This window comes from Bombina bombina, chromosome 4, assembly GCF_027579735.1.
Source record: "Bombina bombina isolate aBomBom1 chromosome 4, aBomBom1.pri, whole genome shotgun sequence".
Classification (NCBI taxonomy): domain Eukaryota; kingdom Metazoa; phylum Chordata; class Amphibia; order Anura; family Bombinatoridae; genus Bombina; species Bombina bombina.
This window is the reverse complement of record NC_069502.1, coordinates 1,139,659,682-1,139,686,134: the sequence shown is the minus strand read 5'-3', so window position 1 is coordinate 1,139,686,134 and position 26,453 is coordinate 1,139,659,682. Positions and strand designations below refer to the sequence as shown.

Below are 26,453 nucleotides of genomic sequence, written 5' to 3'. Positions count from 1 at the left end.
TAAGCGGCTGTGGTATTAAAAATTCTTAAAGTGACAGTGTATTTAAACAAAATTACAATTTGGGGAATTTTTTATTTAGTGTTATGGACATGGAAGACTGTGTCTTTTGACAATTGCTTGTAATGCCTAGAGGCACAAATTGTTTTGCCTATGCAATTCTGTGCTGCATGCTTAGCTAGAACACTTCAATTTAAAGATAATTGTTGCCCGATGAGCCCAATGTTTCTCAGGAGGATGCTGTTTAGGTAATGCCACAGCTTTCTCCTCAAATGTCTCAAGCCTCTATGGCATCACATACAGTGCCCTGCAGTTCCTCTCAGCCTCCAGGAGGAGTTTATTTGCCTGCACAGGTATTTTCTGCAGTATCTGTGGCATTATCTGCTCTAAGGTTTCTGTTCCACCTTCTGCTACGCAGGTTGCCCTCCCTCATAAGTCTGATGAGGAGGATACGTCAGTAGCCTCTGAGGGTGAAATCTCAAATTCAGACAGTATTATTCCTTCATCTGAGACTGAAGAAGTAAACTTCAGATTTAAGCTTGAACACCTTGGTGTACTGATAAAGGAGGTATTTGCTACTTTGGATGACTCTGATACTTCTGTCGTTGTCAACCCTAAGAAGTCTGGTAAATTTAATAAATACTATGATGTTCCTTCCTCTGTGGAAGTTTTTCCTGTCCCAGACCATGTGACAGAGATTATTGCACAGGAATGGTAGAAGCCAGGGATTCCTTTCTCCCGGTCTCCCATATTTAAAAAGATGTTTCCTGTTGCTGACTCCATTAAAGATTCTTGGCACACGGTGCCTAAAGTAGAAGGGGCTATTTCTATTTTGGCTAAGAGAACTATGATCCCTATAGAGGATAGCTGCTCCTTTAAGGATCCCATGGAGAAAAAGCTGTAAGCTTATTTGAAGATGTATGTTCAGCAAGGTCTTCAATGGCAACCTGCAGTTTGTATTGCCACAGTAGCAAGTGCAGCATCTTATTGATGCAGCGCCTTGTCTAAATCAATTTTAGTAGAGACTCTGTTGGAGGAGATACAAGATAGGATTAAGGATCTCAAACTAGCCAATTCCTTTATTTCTGATGCTAACATGCAAGTTATTAGACTGGGAGCCAAGATGTCTGGCTTCACTGTCCTAGCCCGCAGGGCATTTTGGCTAAAATCTTGGTCAGCTGATGTTACCTCTAAGTCCAAGTTTCTGGCGCTTCCTTACAAGGGGAAGACCTTGTTCGGACCTTGTCTGTCAGAAATAATTTCTGATAGTACGGGTGGAAAAGGGTCTTTTCTACCGCAAGACAAGAAGAACAGACTCAAAGGACGTCAACATTCCTTTCGTAACTTCAAAGGTCAAAAGTATTCCTCTCCCTCTTCCAAGCAGGAGCAGTCCAAGTCTTCTTGGAAGCCCAATCAGTCTTGGAATAAGGGGAAGCAATCAAAGAAACCATCAGCTGAGTCTAAGTCAGCATGAAGGGTTGGCCCCCGGTCTGGGTTCGGATCAAGTGGGAGACAAACTTTCCCTGTTTTGTCAAGCGTGGAGACGAGATGTTCCAGATCCTTGGGCTGTGGACATAGTATCTCAGGGTTACAAAATAGAATTCAAAACTTTCCCTCCCAGGGGCAATTTCAACCTCTCAAGATTATCTGCAGACCAGGTAAAAAGAGAGGCACTCTTGAACTGTGTTTAGGACCTTTCCTCCCTGGGAGTGATTGATCCTCTAGGATTCTATTCAAATCTGTTTGTGGTTCCCAAAAAGAGGGAACTTTTCGACTAATTTTAGACCTAAAGTGCCTCTACAAGTTTCTCAGGGTACCGTCCTTCAAAATGGAAACTATTTGCTCTATTCTTCCTTTTGTCCAAAAGGGTCAGTTCATGACAACCATAGACCTGAAGGACGGGTATCTTCATGTTCCCATCTACAAGGATCATCACAAATTCCTGAAATTCGCCTTTCTAGACAAACCCTTTCAGTGTGTGGCTCTTCCATTTGGCTTTGCCACAGCTCCCAGAATTTTCTCAAAGGTTCTAGGGGCTCTCTTGGCAGTGATCAGGTCTTGGGGAATTGCAGTGGCACCATACCTGGACGACATATTGGTTCAGGCACCATCTTTTCAGCAAGCAAACTACAACATAAGAGATCTTGTTGTCTTTTCTACGTTCCCACGGTTGTAAAGTGAATCTGCAAACAAGTTCCCTTGTTCCAACTACAAGGGTGGTTTTCTTAGGGACCGTAATAGATTCCCTATCTATGACGGAAGCCAGAAAAACCAAAATTCTCTCCTCTTGCCTCTCTTCAGTCTACTGTTCGGCCATCAGTGGCTCAATGTATGGAGGTAATTGGTCTGTTGGTCGCTTCCATGGACATCATTCCCTTTGCTCAAGTCCATTTGAGAGCTCTGCAATTATGCATGCTCAGACAATGGAAGGGAGACCATTCAGATCTGTCTCAGAGGATAGATCTAGACCAGTCGACATGAGACTCTCTCCCGTGGTGGCTTTCTCAGGACCATCTGTTTCTGTGCACATGCTTCCGGAGACCTTCCTGGGTGATTGTGACCACGGACGAGCCTACTAGGCTGGGGAGCAGCCTGTGACTTGTTAAAGGCACAGGGACTATGGACTCAGGAGGAGTCTTCTCCTGATGGCTTGGCCTCAATTGTCCTTAGCCCGGTTTATCAGGTTTCAGTCGGACAACATCACCTCAGTGGCTTACATCAACCACCAGGGAGGAACTCGGAGTTCCTTAGCCATGAAGGAGGTGGCATGGATTATTCAGTGGGCGGAAGGTCGCAATTGTCTATCTGCCATCCACATTTCTGGAGTGGAAAACTGGGAAGCGGATTTCAAGAGCAGACAGACATTTCATCCCGGGGATTGGGCTCTCCATCCAGAGGTGTTCTCCAGGTTAACCCTCAAATGGGGGGTGCAGGAGTTGGATCTGATGGCTTCTCGGCAGAATGTCAAGCTTCCAAGGTACGGTTCAAGGTCAAGAGATCCTCTAGCCGCTCTGATAGATGCTCTGGCGGTTCCTTGGGATTTTGGTCTAGCATACCTGTTTCCTCTGTTTGCGCTCCTTCCACGAGTTTTTGCTAGTATCAAACAAGAGAGAGCATCAGTAATTCTAATAGCTCCTGCATGGTCTCGCAGGATCTTGTATGCAGACCTAGTGAAGATATCTTCTCAGCCTCCTTGGAGGTTGCCTCTGAGGAAGGACCTCTAACTCAGGGTCCGTTCCTCCATCCAAATCTCGTTTCTGTGAAGCTGACTGCTTGGAGATTGAACGCTTAGTTCTGTCGAAGCGTGGATTTTCTGAGTCGGTCATTGAGACCACGATCCAGGCTCACAAGCCTGTTACTCGAAAAATGTACCATAAAGTATTGCGTAAATAGCTTTTTATTGGTGTGAATCTAAAGGCTACTCTTGAAGTAGGGTCAGGATTCCTAGAATTGTATTTTTTCCCCAGGAAACTCTGGAGAAATAGTTGTCGGTCAGTTCTCTGAAAGGTCAGATTTCTGCATGATCTATTTTGTTACACAAGCGTCTGGTGGATGTGCCAGATGTTCAATCCTTTTGTCAGGTTCTGGTCAGAATCAGGCCTGTGTTTAAACCTGTTGCTCCTCCTTAGAGCCTTTATCTTGTTCTTAAAGGTTTGCAGCAGGCTCCGTTTTGAGCCAATGTATTCCAAAGATATTAAGTTGCTATCTTGGAAGTTTTTTTTCGTATTGTTATGTCTCCTGCTTGGAGAGTTTCGGAACTCTCGGCTTTGCAGTGTGATTCGCCTTTCCTTATCTTTCATGCGGATAAGGCGGTTCTTCGTAATCGGGGTTTCTTCCTAAAGTGGTGTCGGATAGAAATATTAATCGGGAAATTGTTGTTCCTTCTCTCTGTCCCAAACCTTCTCATAAAGAACGTATGTTGCACAACTTGGATGTTGTGCATGCTCTAAAATTCTACCTACAGGTGACTAAGGATTTTCGCCAGTCTTCTGCCCTGTTTGTTTCTCAGGAAAGCGTAAGGGTCAGAAGGCTACTTCTCTTTCCCTCTGGTTGAGAAGTATAATTCGTTTTGCTTATGAGACTGCTGGACAGCAGCCTTCTGAGAGAATTACAGCTCATTCCACTAGGGCTGTTTCCTCTTCTTGGGCTTTCAAAGATGAAGTTTCTGTGGAACAGCTTTGCAAGGCTGCAACTTGGTCCTCTCTACATACTTTTTCCAAATTTTACAATTTTGATACTTTTGCCTCGGCTGAGGCCTCTTTCTAATGACACGGCGAGTCCACGGATCATCAGTAATTACAGTTGGGAATATCACTCCTGGCAGCAGGAGGAGGCAAAGAGCTCCACAGCAAAGCTGTTAAGTATCACTTCCCTATCCCCAATCCCAAGTTATTCTCTTTGCCTGCAGTGCAAGGAGGAGGTGAAGTTTAGGTGTCTGATAAGAAGTTTTCTTCAATCAATATTTTATTATTTTAAAGCAGAGCAGGTTTGCGCTGATCTTTTCTGGGGATAGCCGTAGTCCACGACGGTCTCTTCAGTAGGGCAGTGGTGGCTTTTGAGCACTTGGGAACTTGTGAGGTACAATCCTCACTGCGATTTCTCAAGATTTTGTTGCCCTATTCAGAAAGCCTGAGTACGCTTACTCAGATTCTTTCTTCTTCCACAGGTCCATGTGAGGTATGGGATCCTTTGAAACCAGGTGAGCTGCCCTGTTGCCGGTCAGATGGTTTTAAGGTAAGTGCCATATTTTTATTTTTATTGGAAAGGAGAATTTGGCACTTCTGCAGCTAGGTGCTGCTTAAAAGGGTAGTTTACTTTTACCCAGTAGAGAAGGGGTTAATATAACAGGCAGTTTGCCAGGGCACTGTGGACTGTGTTGGGGAGAATTTAATTTTGGTGGCTTAGAATTTTACACTCCGGTTAGGATCCGGGCTGTATGGTTCTGCTTGAATAACATAGTGTACTATTCTCTGAGAATCATGTTTTACGAGTGTGTTTTAGGATACTCGGCTCCGTTATGCCTGCGGTTCCGCTAATTACTGAAAGGGTGAGGTTCCCTGCTAGGGAGTGGGTAATCCTGTTGGTGCGCTTTCTGGGGCTCTGTCGGCTGCTGAGTATGACGCAGTTGTCAGCTCCGTTGTTAGTGCTGCCGTTGCGAGTCCGGATCGGATCGTTGGCGATATCAGTTCAGGCTGCAGGACAGGTAGGCACCTCAGTAAAGCTATTGAGGTGTTTGGGTGCCTGGGGTGTTTGGTTTTAAAGGGCTAGTGTGATTGAGACAATATTTAAACACTATTTAAAGGCGCAGTATTTTTTCTTTAAGTGAAAATAAATAAAGTTTATTTTTTCTCTTGTCAATTTTATTAAAATAGACAAGCCTTACAGACTGTTCCATGTCAGCTTTGTTATGATTCTCAGTTCCTTTTTGTTCATCTTGTATAGAGAAAACTTTAAGATATAGAAAAAAGATTTTTTATTTTGAGCCACCATTAGCTAAGGCGGATGCTGTTCAGGTGTCTCCTGAAGTAGATATGCCGCAGCTTTCTCCTCAGGTGTCCCAATATGTTCAGTCTCCACAGGCTGTGCCCTGCGTTTCTTCTCACAATCCGGTAGGATTTTCTCTGCAAGATATTGCTACCCAGGTACCCTCTGCGGTATCTGATGCATTATCTGCTTTTCCCATGTTACAAAAAGGGGTGTAAAAGGAAACTTAAGGAATCAGTAACTAAGGTTTCTGATCTGGTTGTGTCTACCCAGGGTATTTCATTTCAGAAGTCTGAGGACGAAGATACTTCAGTAGCATCACGTATGCTACTTAAGGAGGTTTTGGCTACCTTGGACGACTCCGACATGATGGTCGTAGTCGATCCTAAAGTCCAGTAAGCTGAACAAATACTTTGATGTTCCCTCTGCGGTGGAGGTTTTCCTATTCCAGACCGTGCAACAGAGATTACTGCACGTGAGTGGGAGAGACCTGGTATTCCTTTTTCTCCATCTCCTATTTTCAAGAAGATGTTTCCTATAGCTGATTCCATTAAGGAGTTGTGGCAGACGGTTCCTAAGGTAGAAGGAGCCATTTCCACCTTGGCTAAGAGGACTACTATTCCCATAGAGGACAGTTGTTCTTTCAAGAATCCAATGGATAAGACGTTGGAGGCTTTACTAAAGAAAATGTATGTTCACCAGGGTCTCCAATGGCAGCCTGCGGTATGCATTGCCACTGTCACCAGCGCTGCAGCTTACTGGTTTGATGCGTTGTCTGATTCTGTTCGGACAGATACTCCTCTTGAGGAGATTCAGGACAGGATTAAGGCTCTTAAGTTAGCCAATACCTTTATTACGGATGCTTCCTTACAAGTCATTAAGTTGGGAGCAAAAATATCTGGTTTTGCTGTACTAGCCCGCAGGGCCCTATGGTTGAAACCCTGGTCTGCGGACGTTTCATCTAAATCCAAACTTTTGGCGATTCCCTATAAGGGTAAGACCTTGTTTGGGCCGAGTTTGGCTGAAATTATTTCAGATATTACAGGAGGAAAAGGGCATTTCCTCCTTCAGGATAAGAGAAATAAACAGGGCGTCAGAGTAATTTTCATTCCTTTTTGAAACTTCATAGGTAAGTCTCCACCCCCCCCCCCCATTCCAAGCAGGAACAGTCCAAGCCTTCCTGGAAGTCCAGTCAGTCCTTGAACAAGGGGAAGCAATCTAAGAAGCCTGCAAATGATTCAAAGTCAGCATGAAGGGCCTGCCCCCGATCCGGGATTGGATCTTGTAGGGGGCAGACTTTCTTTATACGCTCAAGCCTTGATTCGGGATGTTCCGGATCCCTGGGCAGTGGACATCATATCCCAGGGATTCAAGACCTTTCCTCCCAGGGGCAGGCTCCTCCTCTCAAGATTATCTGTAGACCAGATAAAAAGAGAGGCGTTCTTAAACTGTGTCAAGGACCTGTCCGCCCTGGGAGTAATAGTTCCAGTTCCAATGCTGGAACAGGGTCTGGGATTCTACTCCAATCTGTTTGTGGTTCCCAAGAAAGAGGGAACTTTCAGACCAATTTTAGACCTCAAATGTTTCTCAGAGTACCATCCTTCAAGAGGGAAACTATGCGTTCCATTCTTCCCTTGGTTCAAGAGTGTCAGTTCATGACAACCATAGATCTAAAAGATGCGTACCTTTTATGTTCCCATCCACAAGGACCATCACAGGTTTCTGATATTCGCTTTCTAGACAAGCACTTCCAGTTTGTGGCTTTACCGTTCGGCCTTGCCACAGCTCCCATCATTTTTTCAAAGGTTCTGGGGGCTCTGTTGGCGGTGATCATGTCACGGGGCATTGCAGTGGCACCATATCTGGACAACATTCTGGTTCAGGTGCCATCTTTTCAACAAGCAAACTCTCATACGGGGATCTTGTTGTCTTTTCTTCGCTCCCACAGTTGGAAGGTGAATCTGGGAAAAAGTTCCTTGGTTCCAGCTACAAGGGTAGTGTTCTTGGGGACCATAACTCCCTATCAATAAAGATATTTCTGACAGTGGTCAGAAAGACAAATATTTTCGACTCTTGCCTTGCCCTTCAGTCCTCTCTTCGGCCGTCAGTGGCTCAATGTATGGAGGTAATTGGTCTGATGGTAGCAGCCTTGGACATCATTCTGTTTGCTCGGTTCCATCTCAGACCTCTGCAGTTATGCATGCTCAGGCAATGGAACGGGGACTATGCGGATCGGTCTCTGTGAATAGATCTGGATCAGGCGACAAGAGAATCTCTTCCGTAGTGGTTGTCTCAGGATTACCTCTCCCAGGGAACTTGCTTCCGAAAACCTTCCTGGGTGATTGTGACCACGGATGCCAGCCTGCTGGGTTGGGGAGAAGTCGGGGGCTCCTTGAAAGCTCAGGGTCTATGGACTCTGGAGGAGTCAGATCTCCCTATAAACATCCTAGAGCTGAGAGCGATCTTCAATGCACTACTGGCCTGGCCTCAGTTAGCTTCACCCCGGTTTATCAGGTTCCAGTCGTACAACATAACATCGGTGGCTTACATCAACCACCAGGGAGGAACTCTAAGTTCTTTGGCCATGAAGGAGGTGGCCAGAATTATTCGGTGGGCGGAGACCTACAGCTGCTGTCTATCTGCTATCCACATTCCAGGCGTGGACAATTGGGAAGCGGATTTTCTGAGCCGACAGACTTTTCATCCCGGGGAGTGAGAACATCCGGAGGTGTTTACCAAATGGGGGCAGCCGGAGGTACGGGTCGAGGTCAAGGGATCCACAGGCCGTACTGTTAGATGCTCTGGCGGTCCCTTGGAGTTTCAGTTTAGCATACCTGTTTCCTCCGTTCGCTCTCCTTCAACGAGTCATTACTCGAATCAAACAGGAGAGGGCATCAGTGATTCTCATTGCACTGGCGTGGCCTCACAGGATCTGGTATGCAAACCTAGTGGATATGTCATCTCTTCCACCTTGGAGACTTCCACTGAGGAAGAACCTTCTACTTCAAGGGTCCTTCCTTCATCCAAATCTCGTTTCTCTGAAGCTGACTGCTTGGATATTGAACGCTTAATTTTATCTAAGCGCGGGTTTTCAGAGTCGGTCATTGAGACCTTGATCCAGGCTCGTAAGCCTGTGACTAGAAAGATTTACCATAAGATATGGCGTAAATATCTGTAATGGTGTGAATCCAAGGGTTTCTCGTAGAGTCAGGATTCCTAGGATTTTGTCCTTTCTCCAGAAAGGTCTGGAGAAGGGTTTGTCAGTGAGTACTTTGAAGGGTCAAATATCTGCCTTGTTTATTTTGATGCCTAAGCGTCTGGCGGGTGTGCCAGATGTGCAATCCTTCTGTCAGGCCTTGGTCAGAATCAGGCCTGTGTTTAAACCTGTTACTCCTCCCTAGAGTCTTAACCTTGTTCTTAAAGTTCTTCAGCAGGCTCAGTTTGAGCCTATGCATTCCTTAGATATTAAGTTTTGTTTCTTGTTGCAATTTCTTCAGCGAAGAGTCTCTGAACTTTTGGTGTTGCAGTGTGAATCCCCTTATCTTATCTTTCTTTTTTTTTCCTTTTTTTCTTTTTTTTTTATTTCTTTTGAAAATTAGAAATAACAATTGGGGACTCGCAGGACTCCTACACAGATAGACACACAGTGAAGGATCGGACACAGTGGTCCAATAACAATTATAAGCAAGTACATTGATATTTAAGCAGTTCTCCACATGTACAAAGATCAGATATGATGGTCAAACCGTTAAAACATGAGAGAACAAGTGTATGCTCAATACAATACCATAAGTCTTTTAAGAATGGTGCAGGGAAGGGGGGGAGCAGTTCCCGACTGTCTCTTCTAATGGGACAGTTCGTAAGGCAAGGGTAGTCAGGCGATATATCAGGTAGTGGGGGAGGCATCTTGTGTCGTGGCAGATGGGCGCCAAAGAGTCTCATACTTATACTTCCAATCAGCCCACGCCATTTCAAACAAGTCAGATTTATTCAGGTCATGATATATGGCCTTTTCCATAGTGTAGAGAAATGCCATTGTACCCACAATCTCCCCCCATTTAGGGGGTAGTTCCTTTTTCCATGCCCTAGCTATGTTTGTTTTGATGGAGGACAGTAGGTATACACTCATTAGGCTATGATGTTTAGTCAAGGTGTACAAGTCCAAGTGGAGGAGGGCAGTGGCTGGGCTGCTAGGTACCCTATTTCCGATGAAGGTTAGGGCGCGGAAACCACTATCCCAAAGGGGTTTAATTTTAGGGCATTCCCACCAAATGTGTAACATGTCACCAGGAAGACCACAACCTTTTCAGCATAGGGGGGAAGTTCTTGGGAACATTTTAGATAACCGTGTGGGGATGAGATACCAGTGAGATATGACTTTATAATATGTCTCAAACATTGTGATGCAGTGTAATGTTTTCTTGGTCAGTAAGATGGACCTTTGCCAGGTGTTAACTGTAATGTGAGTGTGCAGGAGTATATCCCACCTAAGAAGGTGTGGAGCTAGCTCGGGCGGCAAAATTCCCTCCAACAAGTTATAGTGTGTCGTCAGAGGTTTAACTAATCTGTGGCCCCCACGCCAGGTGGACTCCCATGGAGTGAGAGGGCGGGAGGAAGAGGGGAAAAAGCCCCAACTTATCAGAAAACTTTTGACTCTAAGAACTTCAAAATGAAGTATAGGAGGAATATTTGCACGGGACTCCAAGTGGGATAATTCGATAAAACCATCTTGTTGGGAATTAGACCAAAAATCCTAGACCTGCCGGACGCCCAGTCGGGCCCAAGTATTAGGGTGAGTCTCCGCCAATCCCGCAAAGAGACCTGCGACCGAGGTGATTGGGGAAGGGTGGGGTGCAATTAATTGACCATGTCAAATTTTATCCCAGACAGAAAGGCATTCTAGAATGACGGGATTGAGAACACCCAGAGACCTGCGACTAGACGGTAAGGTCCAAATCAAATCTTTAAGAAGAATGTTAGAGGGCAACGAGGCTTGCTCAATTTCTCTCCACCTGTCGCATGGTTGGAGAACTCCCCATTGGGAAATGTGCGTGAGCATAGCTCCCTCATAGTACAATAGAGGGGGAGGCCAATCCTCCCAGGTGAATGGGGAACTGAAGGGTTTTATGGGCAATTCTGGGAGTCCTGCCTTGCCAGAAGAACTTTGATACTTCACTCTTAAATTGCAGCAAAAGGTGCATGGCAATTCTAATCGGAAGGCGTTGAAAGAGATAGGTAAGTTTCGGAAGGAAGGACATTTTAAGGGAAGCTATTCGCCCCATCCAGGAAATGGACTTGTGGTCCCATGTATGTTTTAGGGTGCATAATTCTGTTAGGAGAGGGAGGTAATTATCCATGACCATTTGTGCTACACTGTTGAATATCTTCATGCCTAGGTGGGTAACCTGCTCACTTGTCTACTTGAAATTAAATTTATCCTTCAATTTGAGGATGTAATCCTGTGGGTATCCCCACCAATATATCTCAGCCTTGGAAACATTGAGTTTATAAAAGGAGAGGTCCTCAAATGCTTTTAGGATATCCAAGAGTCTAGGGGTAGGGTCTACCGAGAATATGGTGATGTCATCCGTGAATAAGGCAATTTTACGTTTAGTACCCAATAACATAATCCCCTGCATTTCCTTGTCTAAGCGAATTCATTCAGCCAGAGGTTCTACCGCTAGGGCAAACAGTGGGGATAGTGGACACCCCTGCCTGGTGCCATTCGAGATGCGAAAAGGAGGAGATTGGAAATCCCTTGACCCTGGCCGTCGGAGTGAAGTATAGGGCCTGGATAGCCAGACAGGTTGTAGGGAGGAATTTAAATACCTTGAGTTTCCCATAGGTAGGCCCATCGAACCCGATCGAAAGCCTTCTCAGCATCTAAAGAGATGACTGAGAAAGGCTTATTCATTCTAGTGGACTCACACACAATGTTAATAAGATGCCTAGTATTATCAGGTCCCTCGCGATTGTGGATAAAACCCACCTGATCGGGGTTAATTAAACTTGGCAAAAGTTTACAGATTCGATTAGCTAATAATTTTGAAAATATTTTGACATCTACGTTGATCAAGGAGATCGGTCTGTAACTAGAACAGAGAGAGGGATCTTTATTCGGTTTTGGTAGCGTGACAATGATAACTTCCAAAAACTCCTCTCTGAAGTTTCCCTCACCTCCCACACAATCAAAAAACCTGAGCAATAGGGGGGATAGTTCATGGATATAAGTTTTATAAAATTTGGCAGGCTTATCTTTCATTCGGATAAGGTGGTTCTGCGTACTAAGTTAGGTTTCGTTCCTAAAGTGGTTTCGGATAGGAATATTAATCAGGAAATCGTTGTTCCTCCTTTGTGTCCTAATCCGTCTTCTCATAAGGAGCATTTACTGCGACTAAGGATTTTCGCCATTCTTCTGCTTTGTTTGTCGTTTTCTCTGGAAAACGCAAGGGTCAGAAAGCTACGGCTACTTCTCTTTCTCTGTGGCTGAGGAGTATAATTCGTGGGCTGTTTCTTCTTCCTGTGCCTTCAAAAATGAAGCTTCTGTGGAACAGATTTGCAAGGCTGCAACTTGGTCCTCTCTACATACTTTTTCCAAATTCTATAAATTTGATACTTTTGCCTTGGCTGAGGGTTCTTTTGGGAGAAAGGTTCTTCAAACAGTGGTGCCTTCTGTTTAGGTGCACTGTCTTCTCCCTCTCTTATCACCTGTGTCCTCTACCTTGGGTATTGGTTCCCAACAGTAATTACTGATGATCCGTGGACTCACCGTGTCATTAGAAAGAAAACAAAATGTATGCTTACATGATAAATTTCTTTCTTTCTTGACTTGGTGAGTCCACGGCCCGCCCTGATTTTTCAGAGTTTTTTTGTTATGTAAACCTCAGGCACCTCTGCGCCTTGTGTTGCTTCCTTTCTCTCCTTTTCTTTGGTCGAATGACTGGGGATTGTGGGTAGCGAAGTGATACTTAATAGCTTTGCTGTGGTGCTCTTTGCCTCCTCCTGCTGGCCAGGAGTGATATTCCCAACAGTAATTACTGATGATCTGTGGACAAGAAATAAATAAATTTATCAGGTAAGCATAAATTTTGTTTTTGGGAGAAATGTTCTTCAAGCGGTGGTGCCTTCTGTTTAGGTCTGCCTGTCTTGTTCTCTCTCCCTGTTCATTCTGTGTCCTCTAGCTTGGGTATTGGTTCCCACTAGTAATTGAATGATGTAGTGGACTCTCCATATCCGGAAAGAAAGAAATTTATCGGGTAAGCATAATTTTTGTTTTTGACTTGAGTGTCCCTTTACTTATTATAGCTTTAAATAGTCTGTTTTCAAACAACTTCCTGTTAAAATTTCCAACATTCTTTTGGATCAAAAGAGACAGTGTTTTTCGGCTCTTATAAATATTTTAAAATATAGTGCTAACGTTCATTTACTTATTCAAATTTGTCAAACCCCCATAGAGAACATCTAATTAATACAATCCTTTCAATAACATTTTTTAGAACAAATTAAATAGGTAAAATATTGCAATTGATGGCACAAAAATTAATAAGAAATCCTAAAAATATACTGCACAATATTTATTAATTCAAATCCTTATTTAAGACTTAATTTGATCTAAAACATCTAAAATAAAACCGTAAAATACTCATAGATAAGATCCATACTAAAGATTAAATATTTAGTTAAAAGGGTTTAGCATTTTAAACCCTCTGGTTCCAGTGTTTTAAAATGTAAAATTGTCACCTCCTCTCCAGTCATTCTTAAAGAGAAAATACAGTCAAAGTTAAAACTTTCATAATTTAGATAGGGCATGCTATTTTAAACAACTTTCCAATTTACTTTTATCATTAAATTTGCTTTGTTCTCTTGGTAATATTTGTTGAAAGCTAAACCTAGGTAGGCAGGCTCATATGCTAATTTCTAAGACCTTGAAGGCCGCCTCTTATCTCAGTGCATTTTGACAGTTTTTCACAGCTAGACAGTGCCTGTCCATGTGCCATATAGATAACATTGTGCTAACTTTCATGGAGTTATTTATGAGTCAGCACTGACTGGCTAAATAGCATGTCTGTCAAAAGAATAGAAATAAGGTGGCAATCTACAGAGGCTTAGATACAAGGTAATCACAGAGAGTATATTAATTTAACCGTGTTACTTAGGCAAAACTGGGGAATGGGTAAAAAACAGAATTTATGCTTACCTGATAAATTACTTTCTCCAACGGTGTGTCCGGTCCACGGCGTCATCCTTACTTGTGGGATATTCTCTTCCCCAACAGGAAATGGCAAAGAGTCCCAGCAAAGCTGGTCACATGATCCCTCCTAGGCTCCGCCCACCCCAGTCATTCGACCGACGGACAGGAGGAAATATATATAGGAGAAACCATATGATACCGTGGTGACTGTAGTTAGAGAAAATAATTCATCAGACCTGATTAAAAAACCAGGGCGGGCCGTGGACCGGACACACCGTTGGAGAAAGTAATTTATCAGGTAAGCATAAATTCTGTTTTCTCCAACATTGGTGTGTCCGGTCCACGGCGTCATCCTTACTTGTGGGAACCAATACCAAAGCTTTAGGACACGGATGAAGGGAGGGAGCAAATCAGGTCACCTAAACGGAAGGAACCACAGCTTGCAAAACCTTTCTCCCAAAAATAGCCTCCGAAGAAGCAAAAGTATCAAATTTGTAAAATTTGGCAAAAGTGTGCAGTGAAGACCAAGTTGCTGCCTTACATATCTGGTCAACAGAAGCCTCGTTCTTGAAGGCCCATGTGGAAGCCACAGCCCTAGTGGAGTGAGCTGTGATTCTTTCAGGAGGCTGCCGTCCGGCAGTCTCATAAGCCAATCGGATGATGCTTTTAAGCCAAAAGGAAAGAGAGGTAGAAGTCGCTTTTTGACCTCTCCTGTTACCAGAATAAACAACAAACAAGGAAGATGTTTGTCTGAAATCTTTAGTAGCCTCTAAATAGAACTTTAGAGCACGGACAACGTCCAAATTGTGTAACAAACGTTCCTTCTTTGAAACTGGATTCGGACACAAAGAAGGTACAACTATCTCCTGGTTAATATTTTTGTTAGAAACAACTTTAGGAAGAAAACCAGGCTTAGTACGCAAAACCACCTTATCTGCATGGAACACCAGATAAGGAGGAGAACACTGCAGAGCAGATAACTCTGAAACTCTTCTAGCAGAAGAAATTGCAACCAAAAACAAAACTTTCCAAGATAGTAACTTAATATCTATGGAATGTAAGGGTTCAAACGGAACCCCTTGAAGAACTGAAAGAACTAGATTTAGACTCCAGGGAGGAGTCAAAGGTCTGTAAACAGGCTTGATCCTAACCAGAGCCTGAACAAATGCTTGAACATCTGGCACAGCTGCCAGTCTTTTGTGTAGTAAGACAGATAAAGCAGAGATCTGTCCCTTTAGGGAACTTGCAGATAATCCTTTCTCCAAACCTTCTTGAAGAAAGGAGAGAATCTTAGGAATTTTTATCTTATTCCATGGGAATCCTTTGGATTCACACCAACAGATATATTTTTTCCATATTTTATGGTAAATTTTTCTAGTTACAGGTTTTCTGGCCTGAACCAGAGTATCTATCACCGAATCTGAAAACCCACGCTTTGATAGAATCAAGCGTTCAATCTCCAAGCCGTCAGTTGGAGGGAGACCAGATTTGGGTGTTCGAATGGACCTTGAACAAGAAGGTCCTGTCTCAAAGGTAGCTTCCATGGTGGAGCCGATGACATATTCACCAGGTCTGCATACCAAGTCCTGCGTGGCCACGCAGGAGCTATCAAGATCACCGAGGCCCTCTCCTGATTGATCCTGGCTACCAGCCTGGGAATGAGAGGAAACGGTGGGAATACGTAAGCTAGGTTGAAAGTCCAAGGTGCTACTAGTGCATCTACTAGAGTCGCCTTGGGATCCCTGGATCTGGACCCGTAGCAAGGAACCTTGAAGTTCTGACGAGACGCCATCAGATCCATGTCTGGAATGCCCCATAATTGAGTTATTTGGGCAAAGATTTCCGGATGGAGTTCCCACTCTCCCGGATGAAATGTCTGACGACTCAGAAAATCCGCTTCCCAATTTTCCACTCCTGGGATGTGGATCGCAGACAAGTGGCAGGAGTGATCCTCCGCCCATTGAATTATTTTGGTCACTTCTTTCATCGCCAGGGAACTCTTTGTTCCCCCTTGATGATTGATATAAGCAACAGTCGTCATGTTGTCTGATTGGAACCTTATGAATTTGGCCTTTGCTAATTGAGGCCAAGCTCTGAGAGCATTGAATATCACTCTCAGTTCCAGAATGTTTATCGGGAGAAGAGACTCTTCCCGAGACCATAGACCCTGAGCTTTCAGGGATTCCCAGACCGCACCCCAGCCCACTAGACTGGCGTCGGTCGTGACAATGACCCACTCTGGCCTGCGGAAGCTCATTCCCTGGGACAGATGGTCCAGGGTCAGCCACCAACGGAGTGAATCTCTGGTCTTTTGATCTACTTGAATCATTGGAGACAAGTCTGTATAATCCCCATTCCACTGTTTGAGCATGCACAGTTGTAATGGTCTTAGATGAATTCGTGCAAAAGGAACTATGTCCATTGTTGCAACCATCAATCCTATTACTTCCATGCACTGCGCTATGGAAGGACGAGGAACAGAATGAAGCACTTGACAAGAGCTTAGAAGTTTTGATTTTCTGACCTCTGTCAGAAAAATCCTCATTTCTAAGGAATCTATTATTGTTCCCAAGAAGGGAACTCTTGTTGACGGGGACAGAGAACTCTTTTCTTTGTTCACCTTCCATCCGTGAGATGTGAGAAAGGCTAGAACGCTGTCCGTATGAGCCTTTGCCTTTGACAGGGACGACGCTTGTATTAGAATGTCGTCCAAGTAAGGTACTACTGCAATGCCCCTTGGTCTTAGAACCGCTAGAAGGGACCCTAGCACCTTTGTGAAAATCCTTGGAGCAGTGGCTAATCCGAATGGAAGAGCCACAAACTGGTAATGTTTGTCCAGAAAAGCGAACCTTAGGAACTGATGATGTTCCTTGTGGATAGGGATATGTAGGTACGCATCCTTTAGATCCACGGTAGTCATAAATTGACTTTCCTGGATGGTGGGTAGAATCGTTCGAATACTTTCCATTTTGAACGATGGTACCCTGAGAAATTTGTTTAGGATCTTCAAATCCAAAATTGGTCTGAACGTTCCCTCTTTTTTGGGAACTACGAACAGATTGGAATAAAAACCCATTCCTTGTTCCTTTATTGGAACTGGGTGTATCACTCCCATCTTTAACAGGTCTTCTACACAATGTAAGAATGCCTGTCTCTTCATTTGGTTTGAGGATAAGTGAGACTTGTGGAACCTTCCCCTTGGGGGTAGTTCCTTGAATTCCAGGAGATAACCTTGAGAAACTATTTCTAGCGCCCAAGGATCCTGAACATCTCTTGCCCAAGCCTGAGCAAAGAGAGAGAGTCTGCCCCCCACCAGATCCGGTCCCGGATCGGGGGCTACTCCTTCATGCTGTCTTGTTAGCAGTGGCAGGTTTCTTGGCCTGCTTACCTTTGTTCCAGCCTTGCATTGGTTTCCAGGCTGGTTTGGGTTGTGAGGCATTACCCTCTTGCTTAGAGGATGCAGAATTAGAGGCTGGTCCATTTCTGCGAAAGGGACGAAAATTAGGCTTATTTTTAGCCTTAAAAGACCTATCCTGTGGAAGGGCGTGGCCCTTTCCCCCAGTGATGTCTGAAATAATCTCTTTCAAATCAGGTCCAAATAAAGTTTTACCTTTGAAAGGAATGTTAAGTAATTTTGTCTTGGATGACACATCCGCTGACCAAGACTTTAGCCAAAGCGCTCTGCGCGCCACAATAGCAAACCCTGAATTTTTCGCCGCTAATTTTGCTAATTGGAAAGCGGCATCTAAAATAAAAGAGTTAGCCAATTTAAGTGCGTGAACTCTGTCCATAACCTCCTCATATGGAGTTTCTCTACTGAGCGACTTTGCTAGTTCCTCGAACCAGAACCACGCTGCCGTAGTGACAGGAACAATGCATGAAATTGGTTGTAGAAGGTAGCCTTGCTGTACAAAAATCTTTTTAAGCAAACCTTCCAATTTTTTATCCATAGGATCTTTGAAAGCACAACTATCTTCGATAGGAATAGTAGTGCGTTTGTTTAGAGTAGAAACTGCCCCCTCGACCTTGGGGACTGTCTGCCATAAGTCCTTTCTGGGGTCGACCATAGGAAATAATTTCTTAAATATAGGGGGAGGAACAAAAGGTATGCCGGGCTTTTCCCACTCTTTATTTACTATGTCCGCCACCCGCTTGGGTATAGGAAAAGCGTTGGAGGGCACCGGAACCTCTAGGAACCTGTCCATCTTGCATAATTTCTCTGGAATGACCAAATTGTCACAATCATCCAGAGTAGATAACACCTCCTTAAGCAGTGCGCGGAGATGTTCTAATTTAAATTTAAATGTCACAACATCAGGTTCAGCTTGATGAGAAATTTTTCCTGAATCTGAAATTTCTCCCTCAGACAAAACCTCCCTCATGGCCCCTTCAGATTGGTGTGAGGGTATGACAGAACAATTATCATCAGCGTCCTCTTGCTCTTCAGTGTTTAAAACAGAGCAATCGCGCTTTCTCTGATAAGTAGGCATTTTGGATAAAAGATTTGCTATGGAGTTATCCAGTACAGCCGTTAATTGTTGCATGGTAATAAGTATTGGCGCACTAGATGTACTAGGGGCCTCCTGCATGGGCAAAACTGGTGTAGACACAGTAGGAGATGATGTAGTATCATGTTTACTCCCCTCATTTGAGGAATCATCTTGGGCAATATCATTATTTGTGGCAGTACTGTCCTTACTTTGTTTGGACGCTATGGCACAATTATCACATAAATTTAAATGGGGAGACACATTGGCTTTCATACATATAGAACATAGCTTATCTGAAGGTATAGACATGTTAAACAGGCTTAAACTTGTCAACAATGCACAAAAAACGTTTTAAAATAAAACCGTTACTGTCACTTTAAATTTCAAACAGAAAACACTTTATTACTGAATATGTGAAAAAGTATGAAGGAATTGTTCAAAAATTACCAAATATTCACCACAGTGTCTTAAAGCCTTAAAAGTATTGCACACCAAATTTCAGAGCTTTAACCCTTAAAATAACGGAACCGGAGCCGTTTTTCAATTTAACCCCTATACAGTCCCAGATACAGTCTTTGCTAAGACCCAACCAAGCCCTGAGGGGAATACGATACCAAATGACGCCTTCTAAAAGCTTTTTCAGAGATTCTTAGATCCACACACATGCATCTGCATGCCCTGTTCTCAAAAAACAACTGCGCATTAATGGCGCGAAAATGAGGCTCAGTCTATGACTAGAAAGGCCCCCTGACTGAAAAAAGGTGTCCAATACAGTGCCTGCCATTTTATAAACGTTCCCCAAGATTATAAATGTCAATTGTTAGCCTAAATTTGAATAATATGCACAAATAAAGCAATCGATTTAGCCCATAAAAATGTCTACCAGTTTTTTAGCCCATAATAAGCCCTTTATTCTGTTTGTTTTTGACTAAGAAAATGGCTTACCGGTCCCCATGAGGGGAAATGACAGCCTTCCAGCATTACACAGTCTTGTTAGAAATATGGCTAGTCATACCTTAAGCAGAAAAGTCTGCTAACTGTTTCCCCCAACTGAAGTTACTTCATCTCAACAGTCCTATGTGGAAACAGCAACCGATTTTAGTTACTGTCTGCTAAAATCATCTTCCTCTTACAAACAGAAATCTTCATCCTTTTCTGTTTCAGAGTAAATAGTACATACCAGCACTATTTTAAAATAACAAACACTTGATAGAAGAATAAAAACTACATTTAAACACCAAAAAACTCTTAACCATCTCCGTGGAGATGTTGCCTGTGCAACGGCAAAGAGAATGACTGGGGTGGGCGGAGCCTAGGAGGGATCATGTGACCAGCTTTGCTGGGACTCTTTGCCATTTCCTGTTGGGGAAGAGAATATCCCACAAGTAAGGATGACGCCGTGGACCGGACACACCAATGTTGGAGAAAAAGGGATTTTCTAGCTTTTTAAACAAGAGACATAATAACTTTTTAATTCCCAATATAACAATCCCTTTAGGCTCTGGTTGTGATCTTCTAAAAAATAACGTCAGAGGAGGTGGCTTTCTACTTCATGTTCAATATTAACGAGATGGACCATTAAGAACATATTAAAATGAAGAAAATATTACTGTATAATCCCCCATTATTTTTGTCTTCAAGGTCCAACCAGGATTCAAGCTATTTCTTTCTTGTGACATACCTGTTCCTCTGCTAAATATACTGTGTATATATGTTTTTATATCAGCCTTTGATGGCTTTGTACAGTTATTTACACATCATATCATCAACTAATTGCAGTGTTTTTTTTTAGGCAAGCTGACTGATATCCATGGAAACCCATTTGAATACCACAAGGATGTGAAACACATGAACTCAGCTGGTGTACTTGCAGCCCTGAGGAATTTCAATTACTACTCCTCTCGGGTTCCCGAATCTGTGAAAAAAGCATTGGTTCCCTAATAGGAGGCTCCTGAAGAGGGTTATTAAACAAGATCCATGGTCGCTGGATTTATAGCTCACAATCACCACGGTTAATAAGTAAAAAAGCAAAGGAATATGATTAATAAATCACAATAAATAAATGTTATAGTACATTATATTATGCTGGTGTTCAATGTGAAACCTATGATTAAGTCAGTGTGTGATGAAGGATAGACCATCACTCAAAATATGGAATCGGTTGTATAAAGTTTGTGTTCATATTTTTGATAGAGTTAAGTAGATTTTATACACAGTTGCAGAATCACTTTTTTTTCTATAAAATAAATTGTCTTGCCTAATTATAAGGAATTCATGCCATTCTGCAATTGTATTAGAATGTGAAATTAACTCTACAAAAGAGGAACGTTTGCCCTAGTTTGCTCATCACTTATTTTAAATCTCTACCATCTGCCGAACACCTCCTTTGTAGCTTAAAGGAAGTGGTCCTTGCTCAATTAGTATGGACCCATATAACTTGTAAACGCTGGCAAATACTACCTTTTTGTGATACACAAGAATGTCACTTATCACAAATCATTTTTTTTTTCTTAAATGTAATTTTGAAGTCATTCCATTTTATGCCAAAAGTGGCGTTTACACAATACTATATTTTAAAGGTTAAAGGGATATAAAAACCTATATTAGCGTATCTGAATGACAAAGAGTTAAATTGATAGTTTAGTCAAAATTAAACTTTTATGATACAGTAGAGCATTCAATCTTAAGCAACCTTCTAATTTACTTCTACTATCAATTTTTCTTCCTTCTCTTGGTATCTTTATTTGAAAAAGCAAGAATGGAACTTAGAAGCCGGACAATTTTTGGTTAAACCCCCTGGGTAGGCTGGTAGCATTTGCTGATTAGTGGATTACATTTAGCCGCCAATCAGCAAGCACTACCCATGTGCTGAACCAAAAATGGGCCATCTCCTAAGCTTACATTCTTACTTTTTCAAATAAAGATACAAAGAGAATGAAGAAAAATTGATGGCTTAAAATTGCATGCTCTATCTGAATTATTAAAGTTTCATTTTGACTAGACTATCCCTTTAAGCATAAAGGACACCTCAATTCCGAAAAAGACACCACTGCTTCTAGTACTTCTCACTGACCCTAATTTACTCCTGAGTCAGCTCTGATGTATATCTATTAATGGTATATTTTTGTCATTTACTTCTTTGTTGATGAAAGTTTGTGCAGAAATGTTTCCTTGCAGCTAATGAAAGTTGTGTTTAAATATTTGGTTGGATTGGTGCTTTAAGTAATCATAAGAAAATGATTGTGTTTTATGTCAGAGGTACAAAAATATTAAAGTGATTTGTATTGATTTGCTGTAATGTTTTGTTTTCTACTGTATCTCAATTATTCTTCTCACACTGAAAACTAATGCTAAAAAAATTGTGTAAGTAAAGTTGTGTATATCGACAATTTAAAAAAAAAAAAAAAAAAAAAAAACGGTTTTGAAAAAAAAAAAAAAAAAAGGCCCATAGCTTTATAAGATTACTTATTCTACAGATAGTTAATTATATGTGATTGAGAAGACTCGCCCTGTTATTTGCTTCTTTTTTTTTTTTTTTTTTTTTCTTCTTGCTGTTTTCCTACTCCTGTCAGCTGGCAATTTTGTCATTATTGCAAATGTCATGAATTGTTTTTGAAATGCCTCACTTGTTAGAATTACTGAAATTAAAGGAGCATTAATATTTGTCCCATTAATATATAAAATAGTAGCAATTATTATTAAAGATTCACCATCATCTCCTGAGATCCCTATTGAGAGAGCGCATAGGGCTCTCAGGCCCAAACCACCTAATAAAGCGCCCCCAAGGGATATTATCGTCAGATTTTTAAGTTTCAAGGACAAGGAAGAAATTCTCCAAGGTGCATGGAAGAAACATCCTATTACCCATGCTGGGGAAGAAATTCAAGTTTTTTCTGATCTATCACCCATGACTCTGCAAAAACGCAGAGACCTGGGCCACATTACATCTGTTTTGAGAAGCCATAAGATCCCTTGTAGATGGGGGTTCCCGGTCTCTATCATTGCCACCAACAACAGTAAAACATCTATCTTCAGACCTGGAATGGATCATAAGGTCTTTTTTGAGAACTTGGCGACACAAGCCACATCTTCAGTCGGATCCCTAGCGGGGAGGTTGTCCCCGTCCCAGTGGCCTATGAGAGAAGGCCCGATGGAGGAAACAATTGGGTAAAGTACTAGCAGATACTTCTTGCCATTTTGCAGGTTTCTTACTGGACTGGAATAATAGTTACCGTTTTTGTGTTTGCCCTAGGCCTTTACTATAGGTATAAATGTTAAACTGTCTTATTATACACTGTACTAAAGAAGTGCCGCCCTCTTGACGGCTTATTTGCTTTCTACGCTAACCCTCATATTAGGCCGTTAACATGTTATATCACTGAACCTAAATGCCTATGTTCTGACATTGTTATATAAGATCACTAGTGAATCCTGTTTATTACATAAGATATTGAAGTAATTTTGTTTTTCATTGTTAACTTGTTTTATATGCTCTCTATTCCTGTTGGGTTGGCGATGGGCTTGTAACCTTGGGACACTTATCATACATGTACAGACTTTGGCCCAGTCACATACACTTTAAAGTTTGACAAGTTTTGACATTTGCGACCGTGTAAATGTTTAGTCCTTGAGCGCCTTAGTGTTTAATCTATCCCCCCCCCACTACACGGGGCTGAACAAAAGATAAAATACTCTGCCGGGTGGAGAAAACCGCTTGAAATTGCTGGGAGTGTGTCCCTCTACTTTCTGGGGATAGATGTGATCTTTAGGCTTCAACCACCTCCTGATCATAGGCCGACAGCAGGCTACTTAACACAAGGAACATACAACATGCTACCCGGGTCTCAGCCTTCACTCATATTACCATAATCAAGACTAATCAAAGAGGGTTTCAGATAAAGACTGGGACCACTTTAGGTTAAACTCACTCCTTGCAGTCCTCCTTTGATCTTTTCGCACGCACCTTTATATACAACAGAGGTTTCCTTAGCTTGAGCTATAGCGTACACAGGGCTTAACTTGATATCTTTTATTCTAATAAAATGCTTATGTCCTGACCAGTGTTCCCTCTAAGGCAAGTTTTGTGTGCGGCCCAGCAGTGAAACAGTTAATAAGAGAACCATACCTTCCAGTCTGCATTGTGAAATGTTTGCTAATTGCAGGGTGTGGTTACTTGATTAACTGTTTCACTGCTAGGTCGCACACAAAACTGGTCTTACAGGGAACAGTGGTCCTGACATTGTTATGCAAAAGCACTAGTGAATTATGTCTCACACATGATGTTGTACTGGTTATGTCTTTTTCTGTTAGTTTGCTTTAAATGTTTTCTCTTTCTGGTGGGTCGGAGTTGGAATTGTATCTGTGAGACACTCATCACACATACATGGATTTTAGCATTGTCACATACACTTTAAAGTTTATTAAGTTTCAACAATCACGACAGTGTAAGCCTTAAGCCCTAGAAAGCCCTAATGTACATGTCATATCCCCCACTTACTAGGGGTTGAACAATGACTCATTACTGTGTCGAGAAGTTATAACCGCGTGCCCTCTCACTTAATGAGGATGGGTATGTTTTTCACGTTTCAACCACCTCCAGATTGGAAGTCACTGGATGGAAACTTAATACTGGGATTATCTCATATGCTAACCAGGCCTCTGCCTCAATTCCTATCATTATAACCTAGACTAGTAAGGAGGGTATGAGGTAGAGATTGGGTTCACTTTAGGTTAATTTAACTTTATATATCCCCTTATAACTTATTCGCAAGCCCCTTCACTCACAATGGAGGTGGCCTTAGCATGAGTTACAGATTACACAGGGCACTACTTGTTACATTTGTTCTAATCAAAATAATGGTACTTAGACCGGTCGGCACTAAAGCTCAAATATGCTATAGGTAGACTTATGTTTGTTTTGATATATAACTTACGTCAGTAAAGGGGCTTATCCCCTATTTCAGTACTTCTAGTTTACTACAAGGTCCCCAATTATTCACACCCAGGTTTTTCCTGATACCCTGGGCACCACTTTATCCTGTTATACTTTGTAGGATCTTTATTGTCTTACACTTCTTTCTTATCTCTGTTTCTTTCATTTTACCCCTCTCAGAACTACTCTCCTTAACAACCTCTCCTCTTGCTTCCCCCCCCCCCCGGTTTTTTTTTTTTTTTTTTTTTTTTTTTTGTGGGGAGGGAAAATAAGGTGAAAAAATGCCTCAACAGTTTAAGTCTAAAAAAATTTGTGAACACTCCATTAACCTCACTACTATTAACGCGAAAGGCCTGAACAACCCCGGGAAACGCTCTATTGCTTTCATGGAACTTCACAAATCACAGAGCCACATAATCCTCCTACAAGAAACACACTACAGAAGGGGCAAGGAGCCTAAATGGCATAATCCTCAGTTCCCTTTAGTGTACTTCGCTTCGGGCCAAAATAAGAGAGGGGGGGTGGGTATAGTTTTCCATAAATCAGTCCCATTTATCATGACACATATCAAAAAGGACCCTAACGGGCGATATGTTATACTAGTCGGTACTCTTTTCGGACACTATATAACCCTAGCTTCAATATATTCTCCCAGTCATGGCCAAGAGTCCTTTTTAAAGCAGATTTCTGACCTTCTCTTAGAGCACTCCCGGGGAACCACATATCTAGCAGGCGACTTTAATCTCGTGGCTGATCCTTTAGTTGATACCTCCAGAGGGGTATCCTGTGTATCTACCTCCACGATCAATCAAGTTAATGAAACACTTACCAAATTAAAGTTACATGATGTCTGGCACACTTTACACCCAACCTCCAGGGATTACTCATTTTATTCCATACCACATAAGTTACTCAAGGATCGATTACATATATACTGATTCCTGTGGTCTATCGATCACGCACCACTGTGTAATTGACCATATCACCTGGTCAGATCATGCCCCTGTTTCTTGTTCAATTTTATGGCCAGACATCCCCTTCACACAAAACACCTGGAGAATAGACGATACTATCCTTGATAACCCTCTAATCTTCGAGGATATACTTAAAATTATGCGAGAATACTTTGAGATCAATACTTACCCCTCTTCATCATTTGGCACAATTTTGGAAGCGCACAAGAACGTTGTAAGAGGGGCTCTAATTAAACATAAGGCATTCCTCAATAAGCAATACAGAGCCAAATATCACGATATCCAATCCAGGATTAGTATACTTGAAGTTAAGCATAAAACTGACCCGGCTTGTAAGGTAACTAGTACTCAGTTGCAGGAAGCTAGAACAGAATTTAGAAAACACAGCGGAATCTCATTAAAAGACTAGCTAGAACCCTTAAAAAGAGACAGCTCCGCACCCATATACACTCCCTCAAGTCCTCAGATGGCCGTGTGCTCCGTAGTAGTGAGCAGATTGCCAATGAATTCCATAGCTTCTACCATTCTCTATATAATATACATGATAAAACATCCGACTCTGCCCAAACGGACGAAGTCGCTCAACATGAAACCTATGTTAGTTCCTATCTGAACAATATTGACCTCCCGTTTTTGTCGAAGGAAGATGCAGATTCCTTGGACTCTCCAATAACGGTTGAGGAACTTTTTGACGCCATTAAAAATAGCCCTGGGGGTAAGAGCCCAGGCCCAGACGGTTTTTCCTCGACCTACTACAGAAAGTTTAAAGAGACCTTAGCGTTCCACTTCTCAATTTATTTAACAGTCTTCGAGATAATCCTACTCTGTCTCGGGTCCTCTTAGAGGCCCATATCTCGGTTATTCCCAAACCGGGAAAAACCCTTGACTCCCCAGGTCACTTCCGGCCCATATCCCTGATCAATTCGGATATGAAGCTGCTGGCAAAAATTCTGGCGGCCAGACTCAATAAATACTTACCGGATCTGGTCTGTAATGACCAGGTGGGATTTGTCCCTAGTCGCGAGGCCAGGGATAACACTATCAAAGTAACGCAATTAATTAATCACGCTAGAATCTCAGGCCTCCCCTTGGTGCTTTTCTCCACCGATGCGGAGAAGGCCTTTGATAGGGTAAGTTGGCCTTTTCTGCGTCATGTCTTGGACGCTAGGATTAGGGTTAACGGTACCTTGTCGAAATCATTCGATATAAGGAACGGCACAAGGCAGGGATGCCCCTTATCCCCCTTGCTCTTCACTTTGTCTATAGAGGTCCTTGCTCAGAAGGTGAGACTTAATCAGCGTATCAAGGTCATTAGGGTGGGGGACACTGAACATAAGCAGGCGATTTACGCTGATGATGTCTTGTACACCTTAACCGACGCTTCG

At 42.5% G+C, this 26,453-nt stretch overlaps 1 protein-coding gene across 3 annotated transcripts in view; it reads left to right on the top strand.

Annotated features, from left to right (window-relative positions):
• Window positions 1-21,450, top strand: part of BPNT1 (3'(2'), 5'-bisphosphate nucleotidase 1) — a 170,658-nt gene extending 149,208 nt beyond the window's left edge. For 2 of the 3 annotated variants that reach the window (XM_053712511.1, XM_053712512.1), the window contains exon 9: window positions 19,955-21,450. In XM_053712511.1, coding sequence (XP_053568486.1) covers window positions 19,955-20,103 — 149 coding nt within the window. In that variant the 3' untranslated portion in view covers window positions 20,104-21,450. The remainder of the gene's footprint in view (window positions 1-19,954) is intronic. The other variant, XR_008402128.1, reaches the window with a different exon arrangement.
• The last annotated feature ends 5,003 nt before the right edge of the window (window positions 21,451-26,453 follow it).